General features: G+C 36.7%; 1 protein-coding gene and 1 non-coding gene across 9 annotated transcripts in view; both read left to right on the forward strand.

The window, feature by feature from the left end:
• The window catches only part of LOC105076295 (cyclic AMP-dependent transcription factor ATF-7), an 81,685-nt gene that overhangs the window by 36,262 nt on the left and 19,237 nt on the right, over window positions 1–26,186 (forward strand). For all 8 annotated transcript variants that reach the window (XR_012510583.1, XM_074374737.1, XM_010964398.3 and 5 more), the window contains exons 3-4: window positions 20,688–20,784; window positions 24,516–24,634. Coding sequence is in view for 7 of the 8 variants with exons in the window: in XM_074374737.1 (XP_074230838.1) it covers window positions 20,688–20,784; window positions 24,516–24,634 (216 nt within the window). In the remaining variant the exon portion in view is untranslated. The remainder of the gene's footprint in view (window positions 1–20,687; window positions 20,785–24,515; window positions 24,635–26,186) is intronic.
• TRNAV-AAC (transfer RNA valine (anticodon AAC)) lies at window positions 13,094–13,166 on the forward strand. Its single transcript has one exon. It is a non-coding gene; the product is annotated as a tRNA-Val (tRNA).

Raw genomic sequence — 26,186 nt, forward strand, 5'->3', positions numbered from 1 at the left:
TGTGTCAAATTCCAGTGTAGAGCACAATTTTTCAGTTATACATGAATATACATATATTCACTGTCACATTTTTTTTTCTCACTGTGGGCTACCACAAGATCTTGTATATATTTCCCTGTGCTATACAGTATAATCTCGTTTATCTATTCTGCGTTTTGAAGTCTGTCCCTTCCCACTCCTCTCCCCCTTGACAACCACAGGTTTGTATTCTGTGTCTATGAATCTGTTTGTTTTATATTTATGTTGTTTTTGTTTTTGTTTTTGTTTTTGTTTTGGATTCCGCATATGAGCAATCTCATATAGTATTTTTCTTTCTTTTTCTGGCTTACTTCACGTAGAATGACATTCTCCAGGAACATCCATGTTGCTGCAAATGGCGTTATGTTGTCTGTTTTTATGGCTGAATAGTATTCCATTGTATAAATATACGACACCTTTATCCAGTCATCTGTTGATGGACATTTAGGCTGTTTCCATGTCTTGGCTGTTGTAAATAGTACTACTATGAACATTGGGGTGCAGGTATCATTTTGAAGTAGGGTTCCTTCTGGATATATGCCCAGGAGCAGGATTCCTGAGTCATATGGTAAGTCTATTCCTAGTCTATTGACGAATCTCCATACTGTTTTCCACAGTGGCTGCACCAAACTCCATTCCCACCAGCAGTGTAGGAGGGTTCCCTTTTCTCCACAGCCTCTCCAGCATTTGTCATTTGCAGATTGTCCACTTCTTGCATGAGTTTTGGCAGATTGTGTCTATTAAGGAATTAGTCCATTTCATCTAGGCTATCAATTTTGTGGACATGGAGTTGTTCATAATATTCCTTTATTTTCCTTTAATGTCCATGCAGTCTGTAGTGATGTCCCTCTTTCATTTGTATTAATAATTTGTATCTTCTCTCTTTTCTTAGTTAGCTTACCTAGAGATTTATCAATTTTATTACTCTTTCCAAAGAAACAGGTTTTGGTTGTATTGATTTCTTGTTTTTAATTTCATTGATTTCTGTTCTAGTTTTTATTAATTTTTTTCTGCTTACTTTGGATTTAATTTACTCTTCTTTTTTAATTTCCTGAAATGAAAGCTTATTGATTTTAGATCATTCTTCTTTTCTAAATATCCATTCATGTTATATATTACTCTCTAAGCCTTACTTTTGTGCATTCCACAAATTTTGGTACAGTTGTATTTTTATCTTCACTCGGTTAAAATTATATTAAAGTTTCTCTTGAGATTTCTGTTTCTTCTTTGACTGATGTGTTATTTAGAAATGTGTTATTTAGTCTCCAAGTATTTGGAGATTTTTCCAGCTATCTTTCTGCTATTGATTTCTAGTTTAATTCTGTTGTGGTCTGAGAGCAGATATTGTATGATTTCTAGTCTTTTAAATTTGTTAAGATATGTTATATGGCCCAGAATGAGGTCTGTCTAGGTGAATGTTCCTTCTTTGTGGACTTAAGAGGAATGTGTAATCTGCTGTTCTTGAATGAAGTATTCTATAGATGTCAATATATCCAGTTGATTGATGGTACTGTTGAATTCACCTTTGTCCATACTGATTTTCTGCCTGCTGGATCTGTCCATTTCTGATAGAGGAGTGTTAAAGTCTCCAACTATAATAGTGGATTCATTTCTTTCTCCTTGCAGTTTTACCAGTTTTGGCCTCAGGTATTTTGACACTCTATGGTTAGGCACATATATATTAAGGAATTTTTTTTTTGTCTTTTTGGAGTATTTATCCCTTTATCATTATGTAATGCCTCTTTATACCTGATGACTTTCCTAGCTCTGGATTCTGCTCTGTCTGAAATTAATATAGCTACTCTCCTTTCTTTTGATTAGTGTTACCATAATATATCTTTATTCATCCCCTTTCTTTTAATCTATGTATGTCTTTATATTTAAAGTGAACTTCTTATAAACAATATATAATTGGGTCTTGTTTTTTGATCCACTCTCATAATCTCTTTTAATTGACATATTTAGACTATTGGCATTTAAAGTGATTATTGATAGTTGGTTTAATATCTATTGTATTTGTTATGCCCAGAGTTCAGGAGGCCAGAAGTTCGAAATCAAGGCATGAACAAAGCTACACGTCTTCTGGAGGCTCTCAGAAAAATCCTTTCCTTACCTCTCCTAGCTTCTGGTGACTACCAGCATTTTTTGGCTTGTGACCACATCACTCCAGTCTGTGCTTCTGTCTTCACATCACCTTCTCCTGTTTATGTGCATCTCCCTTTACCTCTCTCTTATAAGGATAATTGTGTTGGCATTGAGGGCCCAACTGTATAATCTAGGATAACCTCTTCATCTAAGAACCCTTAATTGAGTCATCATCTAAGGTGTCATTCACAGGTTCTAGGAATTAGGACATGGACATATCTTTGGGAGCTATTATGAGTTGAATTGTGTGCTCCCAAATTTACATGTTTAAGTCCTAGCCCCAAGTACCTCAGAATGTGACCTTATCTGGAAATAGGATTATAGATGTAATTAGTTGATATGAGGTCATACTGGAGTAGGGTAGGCCCCTAATCCAGTACAAATGGTGTCCTTATAAAATTAAGAAATGGGACACAGACATGCACCCCAGGAATAGAGATTAGAGTTATGCTGCCACAAACCAAGAAAGACCAAAGATAACTGGCAAACCACTGGAAGCTAGGAGAGAAACTAGGACAGATTCTCCCTCATGTCATTCAAAAGGAACCAGCCCTGCTGACGTTTTGATTTCAAACTCTGGCCTCCAAAATTGGGAGACAATAAATTTCTGTTGTTTAAGCCCCAGGTTTGTGGTACTTTGTCAGCTCTAGCAAACTAACACAGGAGCCATTATTGGCCTACCACACTATGGTTGAAATCTGCAATTTGTTATTGTGAGTTGTTACCAAGAAGCGAGGACTAGGAATACCAGAATCTTAGTTTTTCCCTGACACCATCAGTATGCTTAATGGCTTTTATATTTATCCTTTCTCTCTTCTCTTCCCCTAACAGATGGGTTTGCTGTAATGTGAGATGAAGGTTAATAGGATCCCATTACCACCTCCTGGCTTGTCTATATTCTGATATAATGGGGGGAGGTTCTATGTAATTGGAGCAATTTGTTATCATTTTAGACTACAATCAAAAATTGACTATAGGTAACATGGATGGAATTGGAGATTGTCATTCTAAGTGAAGTAAGCCAGAAAGAAAGAAAAAATGCCATATGATATTGCTTATATGTGGAATCTTAAAAAAAGGACACAAATGATGAACTTACATACAAAACAGAAACAGACTCACAGACATAGAGAACAAACTTATGGTTACCAGAGACTAAAGGGGGTGGAAAGGGATAAATGAAAATTGCACCTCTTGGGAAGTGATGGGAATGTTAGCTATCTTGATTGTGGCGGTGATTTCATGGGTGTATACATTTATCAAAATTCATCAAATTGTATATCTGAAATATGTGTAGTTTACTGTATAGGAACCATACCACAATAAAGGTGCTAAAAAAAAATTGACTATGGGTTTTCACAAAGGTCTCTTGTGAGAGATTTAGTGCACACAAAGGAGCCATTGTTAAGATTATATCAAGGCATTTCTCTTTGTGTATTTTGCCAGGTACCTCCAACCTTAAGTAAGTCTGGGGACAGGTTTTCAGAAAGTAGTCCATGAATAAGTTTCACAATTCAGTCAGACCCTCATTAGCTTTTGTAGGTTTGATTTAATTAAAAAATTTTAATATCTGCAATGTGCTAGACACCATGCTAGATACTGTGACAGAAAGATGTGTAAGACATCAGTGTATTCACTCTCTCATCGAGGAATCAGACACATAAAAATGCAGTTACTTGTAACATGATATATGTAATGAATAATATAAGTATTTGCAAGTTATCAAGAGGTCTGTTAGACGTCAGAGAAGGCTTCAGGAAGGAAATGATGCTTTAACTAGTTTTGAAAGATAAATAAAAGTTTGCCAGACAGAGAAAGTGGAGAAGAACATGTAACACAACAGCAGATACAAAAGAATGAAACAGCATAGCATGTTCAGAGAAACTGCAGGTAGTTTGATGTTGATGGAGCACAAATTGGGATGGAGAGCAGCAGGAGATGAGGCTGAAGAGGTTAGCAGGGGCAGTTTCCCAAGTATTGGATGTTCTCGCTGTATTGGATCACTGTGAAAGTCAAGGAGCATGTGGGTAAGTGTTACTGTTAGGCAGCATAGGGTCCATTCTTTCCCCTTACCTGCCTGTGTTCTTTTATTATAGACTTCTGTTCAGTGGCCAACATTCTAAAATATATCTCTAATGGCTAAAAAGCAAACATCCAAAATTTAATGAGTTTGCTATTTGCTTGTTTTTATTTCAAAACGTTCCAGGTTAGACACAAAGATAATGAATCAACTGAATATGTCAGCAAATCAGGGTAAGAATTTTTTTTTTTGCACTAAATTAAGGTTGCAAGACAGAATCAGTATACCTTACAAGTTTCTGGTTTATTCTAGAGACTGCCAAACCATTCGAGTCTTTGTCTTTGCCTGTTTCTTTACCAGCCTGTAACCTCTTCTGTGTATGTGAAAACTCTGGGCACTTAAGATTTGATAACTTGTTTAAAACAAAAAATGCATTGCTGCATTTTGGAATTATCTGAGAGTGAGTGAGTGTAATCTTGTAAGTTTGCTCCAACAGACTAAGCACTCAGTTTTGGAGACTGAGATCTTGCTTTCCTTGTCCTCTCCCCTCCATCTTTCCCTCTAAGCCTCTCTCTCTTCCCCAGGTTTAATTTTTCTTTTGGCTTAATGGTTACAGTACTGAATTGTATATACCCTTACAAGGCAGAGTTTTAGTTATTGTAGGCTCTGTACTGTGACTCATACATGCTTTGCTCAGTACTTGTTATAAGCATTCAGAATCTCCTGTATGATCAAGAAGTGTTTATAAAGTATTCTTTTTCCATAGTGAAATTTTCAGCAGTCCAAGAGAAAAACACAGTTATGGTCCACACTGTTCACACTGCATCTATGTCCTTCCCACCCATATGTGAGATCTGGGAATGACAACACTTACTTTGTTGGAAATTAGAAGATAGAAGTCTTTGATATGTTTTTCAAAGACTCATAATATCTTAATAAGAATTTGGGAAGAAAGATGAGATTGAAAAATGTGTTTTTAATGTCAACAAGAACTTAATAGGACTGTGTGATAATCATTTTGACCCAAAAAGCTTTCCTTGCTTTGTTAAGAACTAAAGTTATCCCTTTGGGAACTTTAATGGTACCCCAACTAAGTGGCTACATCTGGAAAGTAGAATACTAAAAGTTCTACCATTAGGCAAGAGCTACGGAGAAAGCAATTAGCTATGTTACTGACACAGGATCAAGTCCTGCTGAATTGCCCTTGGGATTTCTCTACTCCTGGGCACTGGTCCTTTAAAGTTCATTGAGCATTTAATCCATCCAAGTAAGTAGCTGCCGCCTAAAGAAAGATAATGGATCTATTGTTAATTCTTTAGCATAGTTTCCAAGAGTGCCATAAGGTATGGAGGGAGAGGGCCAGCCAGGAATAAGAAAAGATGTAGTTAAGCCTAAAACTCCATACCGTAGAGAAGAGTGATCTTTAACTTATTTAGTTTCAAGAGCAGCATCTTAAGGTGCCTCTCTCTTACTGTTTTGTCCTTCCCAAAAGCCCAGACAGTATATAGCCATTGTTTTTAAGGAGCCCTGGGGCAATAGGTGATGGTGAGATAGAGTAATTTATTTGGTATACTATGTGAAAATGACAATGGAATTCTGCATTAGGTACAATTGATAAATACTCTTAGAGATGTAGAATGGGATATTTTTTCACATATTCCATTTCTAAATTCCTTAAATAGAAAATGAGGAAAACTCTGTGTCCTGAAGATCATCATGTATTGGTTAGGAATGATTTCAGCTGCAAGTACCTAACAGTAGCTTAGCATATGGGGGAATTAGGATGGGCAAAAAGGACCCTTTCCTCTAAGTATCAGGGATCTGTTCTCAGGGTGCTGATTGTTGCTTCTGATCACAGAAGTGTAGGCTGGTAGCCATTTTGTTGCACCTCCTCACATTGTTACAAGACCCTCCCTCTCTGGCTGAAGTGACTTCTAGGGAATTTAAAGGGCCTGTGCCCATTTTCTCCCCTTCATTTTTTACTTTTTTCCCCTTTTGGGAGGCAGACATTAAAGTCTGAGACATTCAAAAACAACTAACAGCATATGTGGGGAAAATTAGAAAGTGTGCATGCCTAGGGAAAGGATCAGAAAAGACATGAGAAGACATACACCTCAGGCTGATTCTTAGCACAGAGATACCCTACAACAAACATAACAAAAATGATAACAAAAATCAGCAAATTGTGGGGAGGGGAGAGAAATCTGATTTCCAGAGTTACTGTTTTGTTAGATTTAAATGCCTGGTGTTCAAGAAAAAAAAATGACAGGGTATAAAAAGAACAAAGTATGACCCATTCAAAGGGAAAAAAAAATAAACATAAACCATCCCTGAGAAAGACATGATGGCAGATCTGATAGACAAAGACTTTAAAACACCTGTGTTGAAGCTCAAAGAACTAAACAAAGATGTGGAGAAAGTCAATAAAACAATGTATGAACAAAATTGAAATATCAATAAAGAGAAAATCTAAGAAGAAACAAAAAAGATATTCTGGAGCTGAAAAGTAACTGAAATGAAAAATTCACTAGAGGGATTCAAAGGTGTATTTGAGCAGGCAGAAGAAAGAATCAGTGAACTTGAATATAGGAGATTGGAAATTATCAAGTGTAAAGAACAGAAAATAAATACTGACAAAAAGCAAGCAAAGCCTAAGGGACCTGTGGGATACCATTAAGCAGACCAACATACTCATTGTGGGAGTCCAAGAAGTAGAGGGAGAGAAGGAGGAAGGGACAGAGAAAGAGGGAGGGAGGGAATAGAGAAAAAGAAAGAAGAGGCAGAGAGAAAAACTGAGGAAATAATGGCTGAACATTTTCCAAATTTGATGAAAGACATAACTGTAAACATCCAAAAAGCTCAACAAACTCCAAGGAAGATGAATTCAGAGATCCGCACCAAAACACATTATAAACAAACTTTCAAAGGCCAGAGACAAAGAGAGAATCTTGAAAGCAGCAAGAGAGAAGTGAATCATCACGTACAAGGAATCCTCTATAAGATTGTAAACAGATGTCTGATAAGAAACTTCATGGGCTTGAAGACAGTAGACCAAATATACATGCAGTGCTCAAACTAAAAACTGTCAACCAAGAATCCTATATCCAGCAAAAATGCCCTTCAAAAGTGAGGGAGAAATTAAGACATCCCCAGAGAGATAAAAGCTGAGGGAGTTTGTGACCACTAGACCTGCCCTGCAAGAAATCCTCAAGGGAGTCCTGCAAAGTGAAGTGAAAGTATACTAGACAGTAACTTGAAGCCATTGGGAGAAATTAGAATCTCAAGAAAGGTAAATACGTGGGCAGTTACAAAGCTATTATTAATAGTGTAAGAATGGTTTGTAATTGCACTTTTTGTTTTCTACATGATTTAAGACAGTAGTACATTTATGGAAAAAAATTTCTAATGTAAAAGCTAGTATTATTGTAACATTGGCTTGTAATTTCAAGTCTTGTTTTCCATGTAATATAAGAGATTGGTGCATTTAAAAGAATTATTAGTTTGTTTTGGGGCCCACAATGTATAAAGTTGTAATTTTATGACATCAACAACTAAAAGAGGTGAGCAGAGAACTATAAAGGAACAGAGTTTTTGTATGTTATTGAAGTTAAGCTGGTATACATTTGAATTAGAGTATTAAAACTTGAGTATATTAAATGTAATCCCCATGGAACCACGAAGAAAATAGGAAATGAGAAAGAAATTTAGACTTACTACCATAAAAAACTAAACACAAAAAAAAAGACAGTAATGCAGGAGATGAGGGACAAAAAACCTATAAGGCATATAGAAGACAAAGCACAATGACAGAAGTAAATTCCTCCTTATCAATAATTACTTCGAATATAAGTGGATTAAACTTTCAACTCAAAAGACAGAGATTGGCAGAATGGATAAAAACACAAGATCTAAAAAAGAATGAACGAAATATTGCTGTTTGCAGCAACATGGATGGACCTAGTGAGTATCATACCAAATGAAGTTAGACAGAGAAAGACAAATATTATATGGTATCACTTATATGTGGAATCTAAAAAATAATGCAAATGAACCTATTTACAAAACAGACATAGATGCACAGACACCAAAAACAAATTTATGGTTACCACAGGGGAGAGGGGGGATAAACTAGGAATATGGGATTAATAGATATGCACTACTGTATATAAAATAGATAAGCAACAAGGCTTTACTCTGTAACACAGGGAATAATATTTAATATCCTGTAATAATCTATAATGAAAAATAATCTGAAAACTATATATATATATATATATATATAAAACTATCTCTTTGCTGTATGCCTGAAACTAGCACAATATTGTAAATCAACTATACTTCAATAAAACAAAGAAAAACCCCACATGATCCAACTATATGCTGTCTACAGGAGACTCACTTGAGACCCAAAGACACAAACAGGTTGAAAGTAAATGGATGAAAAAAGATATGTCATGCAAATTGTAACCCAAAGAGCACAGTGGTGGCTATACTCATATCAGAATAAATAGATTTTAGATCAAAATATGTTACAAAAGACAAAGAAGGACATTATTTATATATTCATTAAAGTTTCAGTGCAGTAAGAAGGTATAACAACTATGAACATTTACACACCTAATGACAAACCATCAAAATATGTAAAGTAAAAGCTGATAGAATTAAAGGGAGAAATAGATATTAAAGTAGACTTTTAATAACCCCATTCCCAGTAATGGATTGAACAACCAGACAGAAGATAAGTAAGGAAATAGAAGACTTAACACAATAAACCAATTAGATCTAACAGATGTATATAGAACACTCTAACCACAGCAACAGTGCACAAGGAACATTTTCCAGGATAGACCATATGTTAGGCCACAAATGAAGTCTTAATAGAATTTAAAAGGTGGATATGATATATGGAGTATATTCTCTGACCACAATGGAATGGTTAGGAATCAACAACAGATATAAAACTGGAAAATACACAAAATTGTGGAAATTTAACAGTACACTTTTAAACAACTGATGGATCAAAGAAGAAATCACGAGAGAAATTAGGGGGGAAAAGCTTAAAAATGAATGAAAACAAAAACACAACATATCAAAACTTACGGAACACAGTGAAAGAAGAACTAAAGGGGAAATGTATAACTATAATGCTTACATAAAAAAACAAAAAAGATCTCAAATCAACAACCTAACTTTACAACTTAAGAGACTAGAACAAGAACAAACTAAACCAAAGCTAGCAGAAGGAAGGAAATAAAATAGGTTAGAGCAAAGATAAGAGAGTAGAAAAACAATAGAGATAATCAGTGAAACCAAAATTTGTTTTTAAAAGATAAACAAAATTCACAAACTTTTAACTAGGTGAACTAAGAAAAAAATAGAGAAGATAAAAATTACTAATCAGAATGAAAGTGGGGACATTACTATCAATTCAACAGAAATACAAAGGATAATAAGAGAATACTATGAACAGTTTTTTGCCGGCAAATCAGATAGCTTATATGAAATGGACAAATTCCTAGAAACACAAAACCTATCAAGACTAAATCATGAAGAAACAGAAAATCAGAATACATCTATAACTAATAAGGAGATTGAATCAGTAATTTTTTAAAAGTCTGCTAACAAAGAAAATTCCTGGGCTTCACTGGTGAACTCTACCAAACATTTATAGAAGGGACAGTCTTTTCAACAAATGATGCTGGGAAAATTGGATCTTCACTTGCAAAAGAATGAAGTTGGACCCTTCACTATATATAAAAATTAACTCAAAATGGATTGAGGACTTAAATGTTAGACCTAACAATAAAATTCTTAGAAGAAAAATAGGACAAAAAGCTTCACAACATTGAATTTGGCAGTGATTTCTTGGATGTGACACCAAAGGTGCAAGTAACGAAAAAAATAGACTGATTGCATTTTACAAAAATTAAAAAATTTTTGTACATTAAAAGACAGTATCCACAGAGTAAAAAGGCAACCTACGGAATGGGAGAAAAAATTTGCAAATCATGTATCAGATAAGGGCTTAATATCTGGAATGTATAGAGAACTTCTGAAACTCAACAACAAAAAATGTGATTTAAAAAAGGACAAAAAATACTGAACAGACATTTCTCCAAAGAAGATATACACGTAGCTAACCAGCACATGAAGAGATGCTCAGTATCAGTAATCATTAGGGAAAAGCAAATCAAAACTACAATGAGATACTACTTCACATTAGAATGGCTACTATCAAAACAAAAAAACAGAAAATAATGAGTATTGGGGAGGGTATGGAGATACTGGAACCCTTGTGCGTTGTTGGTGGAAATGTGAAATGGTGCAGCCAATGAGGAAAACAGTATGACAGTTCCTCAAAAAATTAAAAATAGAATTATTATATGATCCAACAATTCCACTTTTGGGTATATACCCAGAAGAATTGAGAGCAGAGATATTTGTACACCCCTATTCATAGCAACATTATTCATAATAGGTAAATTGCAGAAGCAACCCAAATGTCCATCTACTGATAAATGGACAAAATGTGTTATAGACATACAATGGGCTATCATGCAGCCTTAAAAAGGAAGGAAATTCTGCGGTATGCTACAACATGGAGGAACCTTGAAGATGTGCTAAGTGAAATAAGTCACAAAAAGACAAATACTGTATGATTTCACTTATATGAGATACTTAGAGTAGTCAGAATCATAAAGACAAACTGTAACGGTGGTTGCTAGGGGGTGGGGGGAAGGAAGAATGGAGAGTTATTGTTTAATGAGTATAGTGTTTTAGTTCTACAAGATAAAAAAAGTTATGGGGGAGGGGTGGTGGTGATGGTTGCACAATACAAGTGTATTTGGTACCACTGAGCGGTACTCTTAAAATGGTTTTGATGGTAAATTTTGTGTTATGTGTATTTTACCACAATAAAAATAAAAAGAGAGCATGAGAAAGGAGAAGGGAAAGATTTATACTTACTGCTTTACTGTGTTACTAGGGAATACCATAGAAGTCGAGATGACCGGGACTTTCTAAGTGTATTGAAACCTGAAGTAAGATTATATTTCTCAAACCCATAATACGCAAGATTCAAAAATAAAATAACCTAATCTTTTCCCAGTTAAACTGATGAGAAATTATATTTGTCACCCTCTTTCCTATACTGCCCAGTCCCTGGTTGGAGTCGGCCTGTATGAACTTTGGAGCTCATTTCCTTTTTTGTTGTGAGTTCTTAGGTACCTGCAAGTTAGTTGGCACAAGACACCACCCATGGGGCTCATGATTTTTTACACTTGTCATAATCAGGAGAGGGGAACAGGAATGAAAATAAAAATGAATGATCAGGTGTGGATGAGTGTTTAAAACTTCTGCTACTTAGAGAAATAGTTGAATTGTTGGGCTGTGTTTTGTGGAATAATGTGTTGATGTTAATCCCAGATCCTAAGAATGAAGGTTCAGCAATTCAATGTTGACTCTGAGTTTTAATATTCTTTTCCCACTCTTCAACCTCTAACTGGTTTGTTGATTTGATTGTAATACACCTTTTCCTCTTGTCAGATACTCCAGGGTAAACTTTGTAAAAGAAGGAATCCAGTTCTTTTTTTTTTAATTGAACTATAGTCAGTTTACAGTGTTGTGTCAATTCTGGTGTACAGCACAATACTTCAGTCATACATGAATATACATGTATTCATTTTCATATTCTTTTTCACTGTAAGCTACTACAAGATATTAAATACAATTCCCTGTGCTATACAGTATAAACTTGTTTATCTGTTTTATATGTATCAGTCAGTATCTGCAAATCTCGAACTCCCAATTTATCCCTTCCCACTCACTTCCCCTCTGGTAACCGTAAGTTTGTTTTCTATGTCTGTGAAGGAATCCAGTTCTTGATACTGCTTGACTCCTGTGGGATGCTGATATTCTGCTCAATAAAATTCAAGTAATTGGTATCCTAAAAGAAAATGCTCAAAAGGATGTGGTTAAAATTACCACTAATGGTTTGAAGAGTAAAGAAGGAAAAGGTTGTTATTGATAAATTGACATTTTTTACACAGAGCATTTTAGTTGGTAATAAAATTAAGTTCAGTGATGGAATCAGATACCCGAAGAAAGTAGATTGACCCACAAGACACGGCACCAGTGTCCAACAGCAGTATAACTTTAGCATATTGAAAGTGTCCTAAGTGCCTTTCTGTAATATAGGGAATCTGATGTCTAACAAAATAGTGGGGAGGATACACTGATTCTCACTTATTTCTTAATGAAAAATATACTTTGGAAATAGAGATGGAAAGGTATCAGATCATTCAGAAAGTGTGCACTGTTAAAGGTCTTAGAATCCAAAAGTGATAAAGCTCTTCAATAGTTATTCTCATACCACTATATAAAACTTGACCTAATCACAGAAAAAGGAATTTATTGAGCAGCTACTGTGTGCTCTCCATTGGGTTAAGCCCCGAGATACGGGATAGGTGGGAAGGGTGAAGAATAAGTGTAGGATATATTTTTAACCTTCTGATGGTTTACAGTCTACTTTAAAGGATAAAACCATGAGACCATGTAGACTAGAATTCTAGATTACATGGTGCAGATTGTTCAAAGTGCCGTACAGGTTCAGGATGATGGACTGCTGAGGGCTAGAGTCATTAGAGAAACTTTCAAAAAGCAATTGAATTTCAGCTGGGCCTTGGAAAGTGGTAGTATTTGGATAAACTGAAGGGAGAGAGGAAGGCATGCCTGAGAATAGGGGATTCTGTAGAGGCATAACATTGAAAACAAGTGGACTTTGCAGATCAGTAGAGACTGACCTGGATGGAAAGTGTTAGTGGAAGAATAGGAGAAAATAAAGTTATAAAAATATAAGGGGACCAGAAAACTAATGCATTTTACATTCCTTTAAAATCTCCTTTGGGAAGGGGAGGTTATAGCTCAGTGGTAGAGCGGGTGCTTAACATGCACGAGGTCCTGGGTTCAATCCCCAGTACCTCCATTAAAAAAATAATAAATAAACCTAACTACCTCCCCCCAAAAAATTTTTAATAAAAATTTAAAAAATACAATCTCCTTTGGGGATGATTTCAACTCTCTCACCCTCAGAGTCAAGAAATTCTTCCCAGTAATTTAAATCCCCTTTGCTGCCTTTTTGACCTTTTCCTTTTGTCTTAATTTTTGAAATTCTAAGCTTCTCCCATTAGAGAATTCTTGGTCCTCATTGAGTCCACCCTTTAGTTCCATAGGAAAGAGCTGGTATTTAAAATATCAACACTCCTTGGGGGCGGCATATAGCTCAGTGGTAGAGCACGTACCTAGCGTGCACAAGGTCCTCGGTTCAATCCGCAGTACCTACATTTTAAAAAATAATAAAATATCAACACTCCTTTTGAATATTGATGATGAAAATACTCCTACCATTGTACACATTGGTAAGAGTTTTGTGAGTTGGGGATGTGTTGTAGCACTTTAATGAGGTATGCTAGTTGACATTTATTCAGCAAATGTTTATTAAGCACCTACTGTGTGCAGGTACTGTTCTAAGTGCTTGGGATACTTCCATGAACAAACAAATGAGGATTCTTGTTTTTGAGGGGCTTATATTCTATCAGATGGGTGCTCTGCTAGACCAACTATCAAATAATGTTTCTTCTCTCAAAATTTCTTCTTTTTACAATGGACTGATTTAGTCAGCTGCCAGAATCATCTCTTTAAGACACGCTGACAGCCTTCCCCAAGCAGATAATTTTTCAATCCACAGACAGCAGAATTTACCTTAGGTACAATTTGGTGGGTTTTCCCACCTCCCTTTAGTTTGTACTCCTTCATTCCGCTGACAGCATTTTCTTTTAGAGTATTTTGGGAAAAAGTTTCCTGTCCTTATTTTTCCTCTATAAATTACCTTGCTCACACATGCAGCCTATGAGCTGCTGCTTCTGTGGTTGTATTTATTTGTTGAACAATCCTGTACTTTGAAATGATTCATTCAAGAGCCATGAGGCATTCAAAGCAGGATGTGTGACTCATTTGGTAAACAGCAGCATCTTGTAGAAAGCAGGAGCCTAGGATTGACCAAGGTACAAATGAAAGTTATGTTCGCTTTGAGGTGTATGTATTTTGTCCCTTCCCTTCTGCCTTTCCCCCTGTTCCCAAACATAAATGAATCTTGCATTGGGAATAGAAGCACTGCATTGAGGGTGAGAAGCCTTAAGACTGTTGCGTATCTTCCAGTTTCTTCTTTCAGAATGTGTGATCAATTGAAGTAATTAAATAGCAATCAAAAAAAAAAAAAAACCTCAGCTTCTTTCCACCCTGCTCAGCACTGATACCACTATATTCTAGAGCTTGCTCCCCACAGTTTCTCAATTTCCCTTTTTCAAACTATTTTCTTTCTTCAGAATATGCCCAAGTGTAGATACTATAATAAAAGAAAGCTAGCCTGTCCATGAAGCACTGCCAAACCCACAAACTTTGGAGAAGAGGGTAGTTAGGTTTTAGCATAAATGACTTTTCAGACTGTCACAAATATAAACTCAATTCCCTGATACTTTAGGCATTCAGGGCTCATTTCCTAATAACTGAAGTGTTCTGATTTGTCTTCTTCCCCCAGTCTACTCTTCTAAATCAAGGAAAGGGATGTGAATTAATCATAGGTCAGGATATAAAAGCACTTTAAAATGTGAGGCAAATCCACATGGAAACTGGAGCTATGATGGCCAAAAACAACATTTCAGGAATGACTTTGGCTAGGAGTTTAGTGCATATTGCATAGAAATTTCATTGGTCACAAAACTTTACCAAGGCTTTAACTTGAAACTATTATATTTCTAATGCCCATATGCTTGTCCCTGGCTCAGAGTCAACAGACAAAAATTTAGCTTTAGTTTGGCCTGAGCTCGCATTTGCCCTGAGTCTTCTCTCTTCAATTCTGTTTAGTGCTGCTTTTTCAAAAAGCTTCTGGAAGACTAGTCTCAACAGGATTAGAAAAAGAACTCTCTCTAAACATTAACTTGTTTCAAATTATTCTACAAAGAAAAACTAATTTTTACTACAATACCTGTCTGCTTTGAGATTTTAAAAAGGGAAAGAGGAGAGACCGAGCTGAATTCATGCTGTCTGCTAGGTATTAAGTGTTTTATATAATTATTTCATTTTAAAAGCTTAAGAAAAGAGGGGTATGACGGAGTCTTCAGGGGTGCCTGAAATGTTTCATATCTTGATCTGGGTTGTGATTACACCAGCATGTAAAAATTCATTAAGCTATACACATAAGATGTGTGATGTTTGTATATGTTATACATCAATTTTAAAAATTTAAAAACTAGGGGAGGGGTAGGGTGTAGCTCAGTGGTAGAGTGCATACTTAGCATTCACAAGGTCCTGGATTCAATTCCCAGTACCTCCATTAAAATAAATAAATAAACCTAATTACCTCCCTTCTCCCCCCCCCAAAAATTTAAAAATTTGAAGATTTCATTTAGTGAAATAGATTCCTGATTTCCAGTTCCCACCATGCTTGTTCTTCAAGCCATTCCTAACTTTTTACTTTGCTCTGTTTATTTAGTCAGTTTGCTAAGAGGTGGGATTCCAGTTTCTCATCACAGAAGGATGAATGAAAAATGAAACTTCTTAGAAATGGAAAGTGTTTTACCAAAACTGTACTTTCCCTGCCCATTCTATTACTAATACCAGTTTTCAGATTGACTTCCTCATAAGACTGACATTCCTTTTTATGCTTCTTAACATTTCTTCAACTAAGAAAATTTCTTTTCTCATTATTTCTTTTTCCTCCATTGGGGAGTGAAATCAAAAGTAACCAAAATTGTTTTGGTTTGCTGCTTCTGTGTTATCTCTTGTTACTAACAAGGCAGTGCACGTGAATTTCATTTAGTCTGTTCTTCTCCCAATTACAGTGCCTTCTGTCTCCATCTTCCTAATTTCCCTATCCTAAGTATTTGCAGATTTGTAGTACATCAGCCATTTTATGAAATGAGGTTGGGAGTTTTCTGCCTGTGTTTTTTCCCTTCCAAGTTTCAGATCCAAAAACATGTGTTGGTAGTTTGGCAAGGGAAACTAAAAAACAGGCTTTTTTGTTTGTTTCTTTCTTTCTCTCTTTCCCAGTTACCTTGTAGCAGGGTTTCTCAACAGAGACACAAATGACATTTGGGTCAGATAATTTTTTGTTTTGGGACATTGTCCTGTGCATTATAGGATATGTATCAGCATCCCAGACCTCTACCCCCTAGAGTTCTGTAGCATCCTCCCAGTTGTGACAATCAAAAATTTCTCCAAACACTGCCAAATGTACCATGGCGGGCAAGAGTTGCCCCTAGTTGAGAACCACTGCTGTATAGTGTAAGCTGCATTTAGAGAAAATGTGCATGGGGGAAAGAATCAAGTTTGGCACATGATGAAAATTCCCATTAGATCTTCTAGCATGTTATCTAGATCAGAGCTGTCCAAAAGAAATAGAATACAAACCACAAAATGCAAGCTACATATGTAATTTTAAATTTTCTAGTAGCCACATTAAAAAGTAAAACTAAACAAGTAAAATTTAATAATATATTTTATTTAACCCAATATATCCAAAATATTATCATTTCAACATGTAATCAAAATTAATGAGATATGTTACATTCTCTTTTTCTTTTTTTGTACTGTTTGAAATTCATTGTGTGTTTTGATTCATATTACATCTCAATTTGAACTAGCCACATTTCAAGTGCTCAGTAGCCATGTGCAGCTAGTGGCTACCATATTGGATAGTGCAAATCTAAATCATCTTGGTCTCTAGATAGAGTGCAAATTAGCACATAATACTTTCCCTCTCCCATTTATGCCGAGAAACTGTCCTGATTTGTTTACTTGAGCAAATAAGGCTCTAAACTTGTGTTACTATTCAGATCTTTTCCCAAGACTTATAAATTGCCTTCCTGATCCAATATGACTCAAATTCTTCAGCCCCCATTTTGAATGATATCAGCCCTCAAGTGTCTTGGAGATGGTCAATATCTACACATTTATTGAAAATTATCATTATTTACCCTACAACCAGAGTCAGTATTCCCTAAGTTGAGTGGCTGTTTGCCAAAATCTTAGTCATAGGAAAGATCAAAGAAGATCCGTTAAGGGAATTAACAAATGGGAGAGCCAGATTTTAAATGGGCAATAATTCAAAAAGAAAATCCTTTTGGGAGCCCCTCCACTCATTTGATTTAATTCAATAGAATAATCTATATTTTTAATAAGGTCAAATTTTTATCACTTAATTTTAGATGTTTTAATTGAGAAATTGCTTTTAGAGAGATGGTTTCCTAAGTATTCAGTTCAAGATTGACCTAGAGAATTCTTGAGTTAATTCTTAATAAGTAAGAGGGAATAGGGAACAATGAAAATAATAGCGAGATTGACATTCACTTTGATAAAAAGCTTTAGTATCCTTTTGTTCTCTCCCTCCTACTCTAGCTGTGCAAGAATTATGTTGGAGGTAGCAGGGAGAGATGGCTGGAACCAAGACCAGGCCAGTGCTCTGCTTCTTAAAATTCTGCCCTTCTGGCTCCTCCTCCTCTGAAGTATGCATGCTACCTGATGTAGTCAGGAAGGATTCTTGACTTTTGTTGTGTCATTGACCCCCAATGGCAGTTGGGTGAAGCCTACGAAGCCCTTCTCAGAATACTATTTTTAAGTCAGTAAAATGAAAGATACAGGATTACACAGTAAGCAATTATTTTGAAATACAGTTATCAAAAAGTCTTAAAATATTTGATAATGTGATACATGTGCTTTTTTAAAGTTAATGCTTTAAATAAGTTTTAGTTTTTAGTGTTCTGGGTTTTATTGTTGTTCTCTTTTTGGGGGGAGGTAATTAGGTTTTTTGTTGTTGTTTTAATGGAAGTGCTGGGGATTGAACGCAGGACCTTGTGCTTGCTAGGCATACACTCTACCACTGAGCTATACCTTCATCCTTGCTTTAAATAAGTTTTAGTGGAAGTTCTGGTAACTATCATAATTTAAAGTGATGAGTAGAAAGGCTATTTTGAGGTATCTATAATAACTAATATGATAAGAAACTAGGTACAATTTCTATTATGAATTAGGAATAAATTTTAGTTAGAGTTTAGTGAAAATAAAAGTGTAATTTTTTTTTTCTATCCGTGATCATGGTTACCAAAACCTCTGAGATGCTATTGGGTGGGAGATCCCTTCAACCACCTTCAGTTCTCTTCAGACCCCAGCTTTTGATATGGAAAAAAATAAATAACCCAAAGTGGAACGGGGTGTTGTGGAAGGGAGTTTGGGGGTGTGCAGCAGAGAGGAACAAGACCTGGAGGACAAAAAAGGCAAGTCAGGACTGTGCAGAGCAGTTGTAACAAGAAGGGGAGTTGCCTTTTAAAATATTAAACAGTCCTAACCAGTGTAAAACCTCAAGGTTTAAAATTGTTCTCTGAACAGTTTTGAGCAAACTAAGGTTTTTGATAGTAGAAAAGGACTTTTTGCTTGAAAGTCATTCTTGTATATACTAGAACATAGTGCCAGATTTTTCAAGCTACCTACAGGATATTTCCTTGAAGTATCTATAAATGTATTTTTATTTAAAAAGATTGTTATAACATTACCAATAAATTTTGAAAATTTATGCCCCTGTCTAATTCACGACTCTTCCTATCCATGTAAAATGGTGTTTTTCCTTCACTGTAGATTAGGTTCTGCTCATTTCCTTTTACTGAATACTCGGCAGTCCTAGACCCTCCACAGTGACTTGTTTAATCTACAAATATCCTACCCCTGGTTAACAGACTATCCCCTCCCTTCCCTACCCCCATCCCCATCCTTCTTTCCTTAGGGAAGAATCTGTGACTGAAAAGTTGATGCCTACAGTTAACCAACAATAGAGAAAACTAAAGTTCTTGGCTAAATATCGCCACACTTTAAAATTCGATTTTGTCCTAGACCCATTGGAAACCACTAAGGCAGTCTTCTTTTGACTGTTTTACTTCTTGGTTCTTCATTCTTTTAATTGAAAATTCCCTTTACCCCTTCAGGCCTATGGACCTAGCTTGGAAGGACTTTAGGTCTTAAGCTGGCTTTAGTTATGATAGGGCTCAGAGAAAATTTAGGGAAAGCTACTTTTAAATAAAATAAAGAAACTTAAACAGTTCAGTGTTGCTTTCTTAACTGGATAGGTGCTAGGATGGGGCGACTCCTGTCTGGTTTGTAGTCAAGAAGAACTGTGGAAAGAAGGCTCTAAAGATAAGTTTTGTATCTAAAGAGGAGAGTGAAAAGAGAGGACTAACCAGTCATTATTTTATAAACAAAAAGACAAACAGAACCATGTTTCAGAGCCTGGCTGGTGAAGGAGCTGTGGAAACTGCAGCATCCAAGCTGTTACTGTATTGCAGGCATGTTTTAATGAAGGAAAGTGCTTAGCCAGCCTCAAAGGGAATTTTGAGGGTATCATTTTTTTGAATTACTGCTGTTCATCTGTTCCCTTCACTTCCCTCTTCTGAAGAAAGGGTGGGAGCATAAATTATTGTCCGGTAACCCTATCTTTTAGTCATAAACTGAGGCAGACCTAGCCTCACATTTTCATTGTCCTTTCACCCAAGCCCCTAAATAAATAAAATCTATACCATCTTCCTTTTCCTTTCCCTCATCCTGCCTACAGGCTTCTCCCTACCCTAACAGAAAATTTTTTTGCTTGCATTTGTATTCTACCATTATATAGCCAGCAGCATTGCACTGGCCCCTTTATGGCCGATGGAGCCCAGGCGGGCTGCCCGATGAAGGGAGACAGCATTTGGCCGATGGGGCTGGTGTGTGCCATTACTGTTGGCCATTGGGCCTATGTCCTCTACAGCTCCATCCTGGCTCATTAAAACCCTGAGCCAAATAGCTGGGCAGGCGCCTGCTGCAGCACTGTGGGGTCCAGGAAGTTAAATGGTTCTCCTAATCCTGCATAATTTATCTCCCTGTTAGCCCCCTCATAAATAGTCCAATTCAACCCCGCCATGGAGAGCTTCATTCTGAATTTCCTATTTTCGTGATGACCAGCTAGTGCCCAGCCTTTCCCTTCTTCTTTCTTTATTATTATTATTATTATTAAAAATTATTTTCCCCTTGTTTGCTCTGAGTTTGCCTTCGTGGGATTTTTTTGTGTTTTTTTGTTTGTTTGTTTGTTTTTTATTCTTTCATTTGGAGCCTCCTGCCTGGATCCCACTTCACCAACAATCTGTCCATTTCTCTCGTTTGGACCTGATATTACAGAGCAGTTGGTGCTGCGCTCTTCCCCGTTCTCTCTCCTCCCAGCTTTCTAGTGCTTCTTTTTCTCCTTCCCTATTTTCTCATTTTTAATCCATATCCTCTCCTTCTCCATCACTTCCATTTTTCTCTCCTTTCCATTCCTTCTCCAGCCCCTATTTCCAGGGACCAACCTTATTGCAGGTTGTTTGGTAGGACGTTTTAAATGGGCACTGAATCACTTATTTTTTTTCACATCTCCGTTTCTGTTTCATTTCAGAGATTTACAAACGAGGACCACCTGGCAGTTCATAAACACAAGCATGAGATGACATTGAAATTTGGCCCAGCCCGAACTGACTCAGTCATCATTGCAGGTATTTGCCGCCCCAGAAGCCACGTGCCTTGATATCACCAGTTAAGATTAATATCAGGGACCAGATGTACTGGGAGCTATACTCCCCTTCTCCCATTAAGAGCCCTTATGTGATCTGCATTTAATCAGGAAAAAGGAACACTAAATGCTCCCAAGTTTCTATTGTGCCTTCCACTCTCAGTTTTTAATGCAAGACTGGGTTTTGTGGTTTTTGAGGGTAGGTGTGTTGAGGTTTTGTCTTAGCTTTTTTCAGTCTGTTCCCTCCTTGCCTTTTTATTAAGACTTTGGAAGATTTACAGACAAAAGATGCCTTTGACATTTCTCCCTACCCACAGGGAAGGGGTGAACAAAAGAAAGCTAGAAAGCCGACCTAGCCTGGCTGCTTCTCTTCCACCGGGTGTTAGTTTTCCCCTGAGCAGGCAGATTGTCAGTTCGTAAATTCAACTTCCCTTCATGAACCCAGACACCAGTGAGGGCAAACAAGACATTTAGTCAATGGGACTTTTCTTAGCCAGTTTGGGTGACCTGGAACCTCTCAACGGTTGTTTTAGATAATTGTTTAGATATTGTTTTGCTCACCTATGCCTTTCTCAAAGGAGCATTCTCACAAACTGCTCTCAAACCACGCAGTAGTCCTGTTATGCCATTTTCAGCTGGACAGACATACAAACCAAAGTGGGCTTTTTATTTTGATACCATGAGGGGTTCTGATTTAGCCTGAGTTAAACAAGCTTATCTCGATATTCAACCAATAGGGAATTTAGTTGGTGGTTATTATATTACGTCAGTTAATGACTCACATAGGTACAATTTCTCGGAGTACTACTAGCCAAAATTCTGCTTCAGACACAGAGAAGGAAAGAGAGAATCTCCTCCCATATTTCTGTACATGAAGAAGGGGGCTTGCCCTACAGATTTCCTGTTCCTTATTAATTAAGCAGGTATTTGTTGAACATCTACCGTGTGCACCAGGCACTTTGCTGGGAGTTTGTGGATTGTAATTCCCAGAAAAAGACTTGAGTGGGGGACGTTGTGATTGATTAAGAAACCCTGAGGGAGGTCTTCAGAAAGGATAGCTAGGGTGTAAACATGTATGTAGGCAACACATACTTAAAGTTATTGCCAAGGCATATGTACATGAAAAAAAAATTAGTATTTGCAGTCAAGTACAGGTGAATAATACAAACAATATTAATGCTAAGAGAATTAATATTAAGTGAAATTGATCAGAGAAGTTTATGAAAGGTGAATTTGGGGCAAGGTTATCAAGTTAGAGAGGTTATTCCAAATGAGTGGAAGGGCCTATGCCATGTCTCCAGGAATAGTGAGAGAAATTGATACAGGACACTCCCGAGGAAAGAAAATGTTTCCCTGTTACTCTTCGCATTCTCTTTTGGAGTGCTTGTCCAGTTGCACACTTCAGCTGTCTTGTCTTCATGTCAATGACTAAACTTACCTCCTTGTCCCCTGAGCCAATTCCTCTCCTTTGTTATTCAGTGATATCAGTATTCCCAAAATCTTGATTTGTTTTATTCTTTCTTCAAATTCTGGCTTTTCTTTCTTTCTGTGCTTCCTGCCATCCACTGTCTTATGCTCTTCCATAGTCCCCAGCTGGCCTCCTTGACTAGTCTCTTGTTCTAATCCATCTTGCATTCTTTTGAAAAGCCAGACTTCCTTAAAGTCTTCTTCTCTGCTCAAAATCTGTCATTATCCTATTTTCTCTTACTTTAAGGCTATTTATACTTTGGTTTTCAGGCTTTCTATACTCTAGCCCCATGGTATCTACCCAACTTGAGATGCAGCTTATATACCTAACATGATTATCTTGACCTAAACACACCTTTTTCTCCTCATCTATATATTGGTGCCCATAACCTGTCTCTCTCTGTGCCTTCACCTGGCTTACTCCCTTATATTCTAAATCTTTTCTCTACTGTCAGAAGCTGTTCTTTAAGGCTCCAGCTCAAGTCCTGCTTCTTGAAACCCTTCCTGTGTACTCTGTCATTTTTTTTTTATTCTGTCATTATTTTGTCTTTAGTTTCTGCAACAAATTTATTCTCTACTGCACATGGTACCTACTTTTTATATACTTTGATACTCTCTGTATATGTTAATTTTATTTCCTCACCTAAAAAAACATTTTCTTAATTCTCTGGGGCAAGAACTATGTCTTATATTTGGGCAAAACTCCTATACTCCTATCTCTTACCACCTCCAAATGTACACACAAATGTATGCATGTAGCACCAAAATACAGAAAGTATTTAGTAAACACTTGTTGATTTCTTTGGAATCATCAGAGCAGTCTAAGGGTTTTCTTATAAATTTTCTGGCTGTTTGGCTGTTTGTTCAGGAATGGGAGAAGTTTGTATGAGCCTCAGATCAGAGATCCAAAAGGCCCTCTTCTGCACAGCGATGCCCTTAGCTGCCCCGTCCTGTTCAACTTGAGTTGTGATTTTTTTATGTGCCCTTACTGAAGTACTCTCTAAGCATAAGGGAATATTACCTCCACTCACCCAGGGATGGAGGGAAAGTGGCTTTATCATTGGCTAACCAAAGCTGCTAGAGAACCTTTTAAAACTATTTTGGGAGGTAGTGGTAATTTTTCCAAACACTCTGATTCAGAAGAGGTTTTGTTTAAATGAAAAAAAAAATTATGTTGTTTCCATGGAAAATCCCACTGGACTATTCCCAATTGATCATGCTAGAAGGAGTGATTTTAATCTTAGGTCTCCTTAAAATATCATTTAAACATTGTTCAATTCCTATCATTCAATTTAGTGGTTTGGAGTATGAGATGAATCCCTGAGATGATAAGCATGCCAAGGAAAACTGTCATAATAGGGTTAGGACCAGGGGACAAGAGTTAACTGACCTAAGAGAAAAAAACTAGAAAAGCAGGTTGGGGAGAAAGAAGATGAAATCTGAAATTCATGTCAGTTGAAAAGTTCCCATGGGTTACCAAGAACCTTCCTCTTCCCAAGGGCAGAGGCACTGTGCTGAAGAAAGATTTGTGTAGTCCCCAAGAGGGTATTTTGGCTGGTAAATATAAATCCAAATATCCTCGTTTCCGGAATTCGCCCTGGGCCCAGGTCTCTGTGAAGTGAGCGCTATTGTTTGCAGTTTCCTTTTCTAGCTCAGGATCTTGCTGTCTTGTTCCCTAGCCCCTAGATTTGCTTGGAATGCTTTCAGAAGGTAACAGACCCTTACCTCAGTGACCACTGAAAGACAAGGAATCATTTCTTACTTGCTAGCTTTAGCATACAGATTGAACCATCTGATCCTCAGTTTCTCCTCATCAGATTTTTAACATCCATCTGCTTCAAACTGCTTACATCAGACCTAGCAGGGAATAAGTGCAAAGAGAAAATGTCACTTAACTGTACTTGATGTTCCAGTCTGGAGGTTTCACGAACTCCACCTGGGTGGGCAGTTTTGTTTTGTTTGGGGATGCAGAAGCTGAAACCAGCCTCTGGGAGAAAGGTGGTTATATCTATAGTCACAGCAAAACATTGTTCTGTCTTCCCTCTGCTGGCCTTGAGGCAACACAGCACAGACACCCTCTGGTGGCCTAGCACCAGTCTTTACTGACTAGACTCCATAAAAGCAAATTTGCCCTAAAACAGAGGTTCTGTCTAAATAGAAAAATAAAAATATGTTCTCTTTATACTCTCAAGTTTTAATTTCAGGTCAAAACTAAAATAGAAATTCCTTTTCTTTTCATGTCTACAGATCAGACTCCTACTCCGACTAGATTCCTGAAGAACTGTGAAGAGGTGGGGCTCTTCAATGAACTAGCTAGCTCCTTTGAACATGAATTCAAGAAAGCTGCAGATGAGGATGAAAAAAAGGCAAGAGGCGGGGCTTTTGCTGAAAAACTGGTGGTGTTCAGATCTAGGCAACTGTCATTGTGCCCTGGGATAATTTGCTTAATTGGTTAAAGCACAAAATTATGGGCTTTGTTCTACAGAACCAGATAGTACTCACTAGTCCTAGTCAGCCATCCAGGTCTTTAGGGGGTCCAGATGATGGATCCGCACAAGTGTTGGATCTTCTTCAAAATTCAGTCTTCTTGCCCTTCCAATGGAGTACTATCCAGTAATCTATTTTTTTAAATTATTTTCTGAATATGTTGAAGATGTTTAAAAAAAGATTATAAGTTACTCAGATTTTTTTAGGTAGCATCTTTTTTCTGCCAAATCCCACTCTTTTCTGAGCTAATCTGACTTCTCACCTGTACTGTTTTATTCAAGTGGCCAATCAATAAACACTTACTGAATTTAGACTCTTTGTTTCAGTGTATTTGGCTCTTACCTTCAGGTAGCTCTCTAGAAATAGTCAAGATGTTGAGCTTAAAGAAGGATGTTCTTTAAAGCCTTTCAAAGGTCAACAACCAGGATAGAGAAAGAACTAGAAATTATATTATTTCAGGAGCATTTAAAGAAACTGAGGAAATGTTGCTTGGAAAAGGGAAGATTTTATGTGAACAAAATTGGAATCTTCAACTACTTTAAGAGCTTTCATGTAAAAGAGGGGTTAAACTTATTCTGTGTGCCCCAGACGCAGAAGTAGGACCAGCAGGTGGAAGTGATCACAAAGTGTGTTCAATTATGTCTGTGCCACTTAGTATAGATGTTGTAGAGAGGATTAAAATGTTGGAATCACTTCAGATTCTGAGGTGCTGTGCTTCTGATTTTAGCCTTTATATTCCAAATCCCTAGAGAATCCTTTAGTTTGGAAGATCAGAGGAAATTGTTTAGGAAGCAGAGTCAAAGAAAAATAGTTTGCATGGAATAAGAGGTTTTGGTGAAAAAGGAAAGGAAATTGGAAAGATCAAGGTTTATTCTACTTTAGAACTAGAATTCTGGTTTATTAATCACTATTCAAATTTGAGTCCAAAAAAATTTTTTTAAAACACGCACAGAAAAATAAATAAATAAATAAATAAATAAATAAATAAATAAATAAATAAATAAATAAATAAATAAAGTCAGATCTATGTTCCATAATAATTCAGAAAAATTCCAATATCTCTATCTCAAAACATCTATACTTTATTAACACATATACCTCCCACAATTGAATGGTGCAGTGAGGCATGGAATCCCATCAGAATATAGAAAAGAGAAGACATAGAAAAAATTTCCAAGGGAGCCCTTTCCTTCTAAGAGGGAGATAGCAGGTAAATCAAGAGAGTTTGCTCAGGATTTTCCCAGCCAGCTTGAATTATAAGAATAAAGTGTTCTAATCACTGGGCATTTTGCATGTTCCATAGCTTTCTGTGAACTTCATTTCATGCTATCTCCCTCAAACTAAAAGAAAGTGGGGAAAAACTCAGTGGCATGTATCTGTAGTTCTCCTTTCAAGTGGCAAAACTAGCCACAGTCTCCTCATTCTTTTCTT

Source organism: Camelus bactrianus, chromosome 12 (genome assembly GCF_048773025.1).
Source record: "Camelus bactrianus isolate YW-2024 breed Bactrian camel chromosome 12, ASM4877302v1, whole genome shotgun sequence".
Lineage (NCBI taxonomy): Eukaryota > Metazoa > Chordata > Mammalia > Artiodactyla > Camelidae > Camelus > Camelus bactrianus.